General features: G+C 43.7%; 1 protein-coding gene across 1 annotated transcript; it reads left to right on the top strand.

Moving 5' to 3' along the window:
- Positions 1-8,613: 8,613 nt before the first annotated feature.
- LOC129717237 (uncharacterized) lies at positions 8,614-9,339 on the top strand. The gene has a single exon (XM_055667093.1). It carries the CDS (start codon positions 8,614-8,616, stop codon positions 9,337-9,339), a length of 726 nt encoding a protein of 241 aa, XP_055523068.1.
- The last annotated feature ends 431 nt before the right edge of the window (positions 9,340-9,770 follow it).

Here is a 9,770-nt window from a genome sequence, read left to right as displayed (position 1 = left end):
TGATTTTTTTTTTATATTTACAAACCAGATTGTACGGTGCACTCTCACAGGTCAAAATTGGCAGTTTTACAATATAGTTTCAAAATTTATCATTCGAGCATGACAATGCGGCATGCGATTGATGCATCGTCTACAATTGTGAGTCCTGGCAGGGCGGTGACATTTTATTCAGTTCTATGTTCTTGTTTTATGATTTTCCTAGCTTTTGGACAAATGTTGATATACATAAGTAACTTTTATTTGATTATGTTGAAATCGTTTTGGGCGTGAAAATAGTTCACGACAACTGAACTTTGATTGCAATTATTTTGGCATTTTAATAATAAACTTGGAACTCTGTTTTGTTTAATATGCTTATTTGCATTTTTTTGAGTTTTTGGGCTATGAATGCATGGAACTTTGTCAGTTTTTACACTCAGTAGGTCTTTGGTGCGAAACGTCGTGTCGCGTATGCGTCGGTAGGAGAAAATGGAGCGGTCGTGCATTATGCCCCGGTGAAACGCATCATCGGCCCGGGTGAGTTTTGTTTATCTAAGGGTTTCCGGAGTGTAGTGGGCACGCTATTGTTTGCTTCGGGGAGGTCAGCTCAGTTTCGCGCACGTTATTTTGACAGCGCTCAGTGTAACTATCTTAATACAGCGGTTTCGGAGTTCAATGACCATTACATCGTATAATGCTCGGGTGTGCCTTGTGGGTTTTTTTTACTCGCTCTAACGGTTCTTTGAGCTGGTACCAGTAGTTTGCGTTCGGCGTGCGGTGCGTTTTACGAAATTCATTCGTTTCGAGGTAAATTTTAATAGTTCACGGGATGAAACGCGAAGTTTGGTGTGATACAGACTGTTAACGATTGGTTGCCGGTGATACCTAGAAACTTCGATTCTCCTATATGCCGATACAGCGATCGTGATGCGGTTCTATTTATATCGTCTTCTGATGGCCGGTTGCGCAGAGACCGAGAAATATCCATATCGGGCGCGAATTTGTGTAGAAAAGATCGCACCATCAACCTCGATGGATCCAGATCAATTCCTTTCCACTAACACTAATTCCTTCCTTTGATACTTGTGGATGATGCAGAGGATTCCTCGGTCTCTAGTAGCAACAAGTATTAAACTAACACTCCCGATATCCCTTCCTCTATTGATCTGCATTGGGCGTGGCCAGCTACGTTATTGACCAGTGGAAAGAAAAATCACCAGGAATTGTACACTGAAAATGGCTTGCTACTCCTAGGCACCATTTTGACGGTTCTTTGTGCAATTTCAGCTGGTTCTGGTCAATCGCGGGCAACACACGGGCGATCAAATATGCTATGCTATGCTATGCTATGCTATGCTATGTTGAGTGTACCATACGGGATCTTTGAAACAAAAGTAAGTGCGTTTTTTCGTCCTAGGAACTGTATCATTTATAATTTCGTATAATAGAGAGAGAAACGTATTCGCGGCAATATCCTCTTTGCCTCGCAAAAGTGATTGCCAGTCGACTACACTGAGTTTACGGTCGCTTTCTGTTATATTAGCTTTTTTAAAGTCATACATATACTCAAATTCACTATCATTGGGACGTGATCTAGTGCTATCTATGTTCAATGAATACTCAATGGCTGTATGAAATTTCTCATTTTTCCAAAGAGGATCAACGGCTTTATCTACGCTAAAATCTTCAGTGCAGTTTGTGAACAAGAGATCTAAAAAACAGTTCAGTTCATTTCGTATTGCGTTTACTTGATATAATCCTAACTGACTGGTCGTGTCGAAAATTTGCTGTAGTGCCTCGTTAACTCCTACTATAGGAAGCAACAGTGATTCGTTATCGCAGTCCTTGATGAAGTCTGCATCTTTTTGATTGAAATCGCCGTATATATGAATTTTAATTTCCGGGTCAGAAAAGTTTCTAAAAATAATTCATAAAATTGTTTTTTTGCAAATTGGGGAGGAAAGTATACTGATGCAAAAATGTGGCATTGAACGTTCAATACAGTTTTGACCCAAACATCGTCAAAGTCTTTATACTTCATCGTTGGGACCAACTCTGCATCGAACTTTGTCTTGACGGCTACTAGTACACCGCCACCAGATTTTTTATCAGTTAACAAAAGATCACGATCGCTTCTGAATACTTGATAACTGTTTCCAAAAACCTCCTCACTCTTTATATTTTCAGACCAACTTGTTTCCGTTCCTATAATGATTGAATACATACAACCACTAATCTTTTTACTAAGAATATCAATTTTTTTTTAACTACTCATTCTGTTAAAATTCTGGCAATAAATTACAAACTCTTCAGAGCCACGTCTTGAATTACTCGTTAAGTTTTCGCTTACACTATCGGTGCGCGTCAATACAGAAGAAAATTAGGCCCTTGAAGTTGGCGGCAAGTTACACTCACCTCCAGCTGATCGTTGTGATGAAACATGACACATGTTTGCCGGGGAACGTGATGTGTTGTTTACGTTTGCAGCGGAGGTTGATGACGTAATCCCTGGGGTAAGAACGGTTCTTTCGAAATGGTTGCACGTTGATACTGAAGCAGCGCCGGCGAGTGTTGTAATTGGAGAAGTACCCGATGTGATTGTTGATGACCTGTATGGATTTATTGTTTTGCCTTGCTGGAAAGCTATGAAGCGGGTTCCTGTAGATGAGTGGAGGTTGTTGCTGGAAGCACCACCAGAAAACGTTACTTTTGCTGCCGCAAGCAGTTCTCTGTCGGTCTGCCTATTACTGATTGGGTTATTGGACCGGCTGTTGATATTCGTGTTATTTGTCGTTTCTGCAAGCACCTCAATGTCAGACAGAAATGTACGGTTATTGTTCAGATTGCTGCTGACATGATTTTTTCTTGAATTGTTGAAAGGATTTTGTTTCCTATTCTGACGTAATATTTGTTGACGCCTACGTTTTGCTTTATCTGCAGCTTTCTGTTGCTCGGCACGAATTTTCACGCGTCGGTCGTAATCATCCCAATACTTTTGTGGCTTCCAGACTCGCTTATTTCCAATGGTTCTCCAACCGGTACAGCTAGACAAGGCAGATGATGACGTTGAAGGTACAGCTTGTTCATCAGCCAAACTTAAACTCCGTTTCGTTGCTTCACTCGTTACTTGATCTTTATTTTGATTGGCAGCAAGCATCGAATTCGATAAGTGTCGAATCTCGTTCAACAAGTCGTCATGATTGAAATTCCGAATTGAAGATTCGTGAACTTTATTTAGCACAGAACTTCGTTCATTACAGCGAGCTGCTATGTCAATCGTGAGGCCTTTTAAGTTCCGTACATTATCATTGATGCGCTTAAGATCCGCAATGAGGCCAGCTGTTAGGTCTTTTACGTAACATTCAATCCGATCCCTCGTAGCAGCCATTGATATATTAAAGAGGTTCGTGACGTAGTTTTTGACATCTGTGAGCTCAGCATTCTGCGCCGTTTTACTGGCTTCCATGTCCAACGATAATGCGGACACAGCATTATCGACTTTTGTTGCCGTGTTTTTGTTTATCGCCGTTACGGATTCTTTCAGCTGTAGCTCCATATGACTAAACAGCTCACCCATTGCATGGAGCTTTTTGAGGTCAGCCGCAATTTTTAAATTAGCGTCGGTTTGTGATTTTATCGAGCTGATTAATTCCTTCTGGTCATTCAGTACCTTACTTGTATCTATTCCTGCTTTCAAATGATGCTGGCAGTCCTCGCAAAGCGGAATCATGTAGCGCGTTATATAATTTTCCTGGTGCCGTTGAACTCCAACACAAGCCGCGTGAAAACATTTAGCACAGAATTCACACTTCCACAGGAATCGATCGTCACCAATACTGCATGTTTTGATACAGCAATGCATGATAAATTTGTTATTAATGTCGGATACGTATCTTTTACCGTCATAGCATTTAACCTTCTCGAGTCCAAGCAAACCCGAATTTTACCATTTGATTTGCGAACCGGCACCAACGGATTCGTCCATTCGCTGTAACATTCCTCTATCACATTCATTTGTTTGAAGCGTTCAATCTCTGCGTCTATCTCTTTCTGTATACCCGGGGAACAGCGATATGTTGGTTGGTTTCTCGGCTTTGCCCCCTCTTTAAGAACAATTTCATGCTCAATCTTGTTCGTCCGGCCAAGATTTCCACTTGAAGTGAACGCAAACGCCTTGACAACCTCAACCAGTTCCTTGCGTTCTGCCCTCGTCAGCTCGTGTTCGACTTGCACTGTCTCTTCCGTTGGTATTTGCCTCTCATCAGAGGCGATGTCTCATCGAAAGTCGGGATGTCTAATGTTACGTCTTCTCCCATTGTTGGTAGTCTCGGTAACATTTGCAGCTATCTATTTCTATTTCGCCTTTAAATTCTCCGACTGGTTCTGGACCGCGTCCAAGATCTACCATCGGTTTAATCCCGAAACTCTTCCAGAAATTACATCCGAGAATCGGTTTCGCAATTTCTGGTACAACCACCGTTTGAACGACCCTCGTAACATTTTTAAACGTGTACGGAATGTTCAGATATCCCAAACATTTATACTGCGTGTTATCAGCCGTGTAGACTTTCAATCTCGTCGGTTGTAGCTTCAGCCCATATCGGTCAGACAGCTCCAATGAGTTGATCACACTGATTCCTGCACCGGAGTCGAGAAGTGCTGTAATTTCACTGTCGAACACCTTAACGCGCAGATAAGGACATATTCTAGTATTTATTTTTATAGTGTGGATTCGGTCGATAGGGTCAAAAATAATGGGGTTGGGAACTTGTTTGCTGGCAGGAATGGTTGCGTTCCCGGTTGTGCATCCCTTTACCAGTTTCCCCGGCGCTGACGTAAATAATCGCCATCCTGTCGTGCACAACGGCCACATGAGCGAATTGTTTGGCCCAACTCTCCACAGCCGTAACAATAAATTTTCCTCGGTTCCTGGCAGTTCCGCCAGTTGTGCCCTATTCGTTTGCAGTTCCATCAAACCCCATGCCGAACCGGCTCTAATGTTTGCTTGCTAGTTTGACCGCCTCTGTTATTTTCTAGCTCACTGTTGTTTTTCCCCACTGCATTAATTGCGCCAATTTCTTCGCCACCATCACTTCCGCTCGCAGACTGGTTGCACTCGACCTGATAAACGTTTCTTTGACTACGACTTTCCGGAAAATGCTGTAGATTTGGGTCAGCAGCATCGATCCCGTGGTTCAAACGGATCAAATGGTCCAAGTCCCTAACGGAGATTGTAGCGATTTTGGATCGGTAATGCTGTCGCATGTTGTCCCACACTACCTCAAACTTTCTCCTACGTGAGAGTGGCGTGGACAGCATTTTATTTAAACGTTCGATTTCTGTCACGAATGCGATGAAAGCCTCCCCTCTCTGCTGTTTCCGCTCCTGGATCCTTAACCGAATACCCTGGTCCTGATTAGGGTTTCCGAATCGGTATCGAATTCGCTCTTCAAAATCGTCCCAGCTCTCGAACTCATCGACGTAGGTGAAAAACCAGTCGGAAGCATGCCCTTCTAGCACGAGATGAATATCGCGCAGCAAGCTGCTGTCAGATACGCCTTCCCTCCTGGCGATTTTTTTTAATTTATACAGGAAGTTTTCCACCGAAACGGACTTTGCATCCCCAGAGAAAAACAATTTCCAGTGTTCTATCCTCCGATAATGTCGAGGCTCCCGTTCTCCCCGTTGGTTACTATAACTGGACCCCCTTGAATCGTACCTATCCTCCGCCGGACGTGTACTCTGTCTTATTCTCGGCCTTTGCCAACCTCTTCTGCCGCTTTGCCTGTCCTCGTCCTCGGATTCGCTACTAACTTCCTGGTGCTGATTTCGTGAAGTGGGCAACCCAGCCGTCCCAGCGTTTTGAGGTGCACCTGCGCTAACCAAAACCAAACGTTGCAACCGATCAACTTGGCACTCGAGTTCCCATACACGACTTCGCATTTCTTCGTACGATGGTTGTGAAGCCGCTCCCCGCTCCGTTGTTTCTGGCTGTGAGGTTTGAGTTCCTTTTGGGATTGCTCCTAACGAGACATTTCCTAGCGCTCCGCCGGTTTTCCCTGTACCCGCCAATGCATCGTCTTCTTCTTTCCTAAGTAGATCAGCCGCTGTACTCTCGTCTTCAGTCTCTGAAGGAGGTAGTTTGCTGGCTGTTTTCAACAGTAACTCTTCGATTCTGTTCAGTAATCGCTGACGAGTCTTTTCGCCACCTTCATTTGCTGCTACGTTTCTCTGCACTCGCAGATAGTAGTGCCTTAAACGAGACAACAAATTTGCGTGGGCGCCGTCATGCAGCAAACATTCAATTTGATCAATCCGGTTAGTGATGAGATCAACTTCCGTTTCAAACTGATAAGGCGCACGATATTCTCGCCCGGTCTTCTTTTCCTCCTGGAACAACCTGCGCAGGAATCGCAATTTGATTGGCATATCTTTTTGCCGTTCTTCCAGCTGGTTTCGCAGGACCAGTTCATAGTCCACTTCTGCGTTCGTCAAATGGTTTGCGTATGGAAACTTCATGGCCATCTCGAAAAATTGATTTAAAACAATTCACCAAGAACAACCTCACTTAGAGTTATCACTGCCGTTAAAACTTTACATAACGCACTATTTATACCAACAGTCGCGCTCAATAAATTTATGAAACAATTAATTCAAGTATGTACAAAGACTCAGAAACTAGAAGAATTTTCAAAATGTAAAAACTATATGATATTATTAATAATGAAACCAAGATTACGACGCATATACAAACATAAATATGAAGAATAAATTATATTAACAACAAGTACTTCAATGTTTTCAATTGTTTCAACCAATCCGAAAAACATTTATTTCAATAATGTTATCTTTAATAATAAAAAGGTGCAATTGCCCAATAGGTTGCGCCAAATAAGTAAAAATCTGTTCTACCCGCAAGATAATTCAAATTATCTGCGAATAAAATTTCAGCCTCTTTTTAACGTTGGGCGCCAATATGTAGCTGGCCCACAGGCCGCGATGTGTTTCCGTCTACTAAATACTTTCCAGGACGTATAAACGAGTAGCTTAAGCGCCACCTCCAGAGAGGGCTACTCATCGTGTTGAATTTTGCCCAGCACGAAACCTAAACCTCAGGGCAGGTTGTGGAAGAATTGTCCCGAAACGACATAAAGAAACGGTAGCAATTGTTGAATGAAGAATTACTCCGCCACGCGTACGATGAAACCACTACTCCGCTTAGCCAAAAACAACCGTCTTATCGAAACACGGAAAACACGAGTGTCCGAAAAATAAGCGTTATCATCACAGGCGGAACACCAATGCCAAATCTTTCTGTTCGATTCAGCGGCAATAGTGGGACTGTTTCCCGAGAGCCACCCGGAGTAAAATAAGAACGAACAACGACAAAAAACTACACGTACGCGAATGTGAGAATTCTCCTAGACAAGATTTACCTGTTTGGGAAGCATAAAATCGAGCATAGTGTATAGTATTTACAACGATTTACATTTATTGCATGGAGCGGGATTTACTTAAGTCTAACGGGTTAGTGGCGTGTACAGTCGTACAGTCAATTATCACATTTTTATTTCCTCGCTTCTGTGTGCTTCCCTACTTTACTCCTACAGAGCGGTCAAAAGAACTCGTCCAACAGACGGCTGGACGGCGAAAGCTTTCTATCAAGAAGGGTTTTTTTGTGTGTCTTTATCGGGCCCGGCTCATAGAGCTATTTTTACTCACGGTAGATAGAGAAGTCCCGTCGGTGCTATTAATAGCCCTACCGTCGATGACTTGTTGCGTTCGCTGCTATTCTGATTGGCGTCCTTGGCGTCGATCGATGAGCTGCGATGGCGTCACTCGATGATAGCGATGGCGTCGATCGGTGTGGAGCGATGGCGTCGCTCGAACTACTTCGACGGCGTCGTTTGCCGGCTGATCGCAAGTGCCGACGTTTAACCAAAGCAGCAACTTCCAATCCCGTCGTGGGTCAGCAGCGTGAGGGTGGCAACGTCGCGCCAGTGCAGCGGCTAGTAAAGGGCGAAAAGAAAGCCCAAAAAAGAAGCCGACAACGGCTGATTTGGGTTTTCAGCATTTTTTGTCGTACACACATTTAAACTTCTCTTACCTTCTTTTTTTTACAATAACACACGAAAAAGCGTCCGTAGACCGCACTCCTATATTTAACCGCACTAGCTAAACCCTAACGAAACGGAAAAACTTAACTAAAAAGAACACTCACATTTAACAAAAGACTTACTATAAAACGCACGCGAAATAAACTAATCACACTACTGCCTCGTTCACGATCAGAATTGAAATGGACGAGTAGTAGTTCCGAAAACCCTCAGATAAGTTGCGCGGTATTCGGTTTCCGCGATCGGAAGTAATGAACCACTTCAACACGATCATTTATGGCTTAAGCGTGAATGATTTTATCTCCTTCTTTCTTCCGTTCTTCCAATCGCAGATTTGCTTCCCCACCCGCTTCGGTATTTAGTGAGACGGAAAATACTAAGAAAAGGGAATTTTAAATTGCTGAATTCAATATAGTGGAGTATTTGTATACAAGCGTCTGATTTTCAATTCTATCATGCAATATTGAACAGTGAAACTAAGTGAAATTGAATGATTTAAATTCGTATAACAGTGACCATGCTACAAGTTGAAAACATCGATATCGGGAAGGCCAACACTCCCGATGAACAGCGCTGCGAAGACCATTTCCAGGAAACCGTTAGTCGCGCCGATGACGCTAGACACTTCGTCCGCCTACCGGTTCGTGAGGAACTATTGCCAATGCTCGGCGATTCTTACACGACCGCACTACGTCGGTTCCAATCTATGAAGAAAAAGTTCGCTGTCGATGACGATCTTCGTGACGCTTACCATGCGTTCATAAACGTTTACGAAAGCTTAGGTCACATGGAGGAGGTGATTTCGTCTGCGTCGCGAGGCCCACAATTTTTCCACCCCACCATACCATTTACCGTCCAGAAAGCACAACAACCAGGACACGCCTGGTGTTCGATGGATCCTGCCGAATTTTCAACGGGTTGTCGCTCAATAAAGTACTGTATTCCGGTCCGACGATTCAACCAGTATTCGACCGTTATCAACTTCCGCATGCCTCGCTACACCGTCACAGCCGACGCCGAAAAGATGTTCCGGCAAACCTGGGTGCATCCACACGACGTGCAATTTCAGCAGATCTTGTGGAGGAAGGATCCGTCTGAACCAGTTCGCATTTTCCAACTAAAAACCGTTACATATGGACTCGCAAGTTCACCGTTTCACGCTGCTCGTGTACCAACTGGCCAACGACGAAGAAGAGAGCTTTCCACTTGCGGTTCCCGTAGTACAAAAGGGAATGTACGTTGACGACGTACTCACCGGCCACGACGACCGAGAAAAGTTTGCGGAAACTTGTCATCAATTAAAAGAATTACTACAACAAGCTGGCTTGACGCTCAGGAAGTGGGCGACCAATGGCCGTGCTCTCAAAGATTCCTCATCAATTGTGGGAAGCTTCGTCGGAGCTGGAAATCGATCGATCGCATTCCGTGAAGACTTTAGGACTCATTTGGTTTCCTCAGTTGGACACCTTTAGGTTTAAGGTACCAAATCTGTCACAGCTAATCGATGTAACAAAGCGGATTGTAGTATCCGAGATGTCCCAACTGTTCGATCCATTGGGCCTTTCGGGACCTGTGGTTGTGAAGGCCAAGATGTTTGTTCAAACATTGTGGGCAAAAAAATTGAAATGAGATGAAGAACTGTCCGAACAGTACACCGCCTGGTGGATTGATTAT

Source organism: Wyeomyia smithii, chromosome 1, assembly GCF_029784165.1.
Source record: "Wyeomyia smithii strain HCP4-BCI-WySm-NY-G18 chromosome 1, ASM2978416v1, whole genome shotgun sequence".
Lineage (NCBI taxonomy): Eukaryota > Metazoa > Arthropoda > Insecta > Diptera > Culicidae > Wyeomyia > Wyeomyia smithii.
This window is presented reverse-complemented; position numbering and strand designations above follow the sequence as displayed.

What these genes read in the sequence shown, in the direction of transcription:
- LOC129717237 (XM_055667093.1), top strand. Translation starts at nt 8,614, where the DNA reads ATGCTACAAGTTGAAAACATCGATATCGGGAAGGCCAACACTCCCGAT.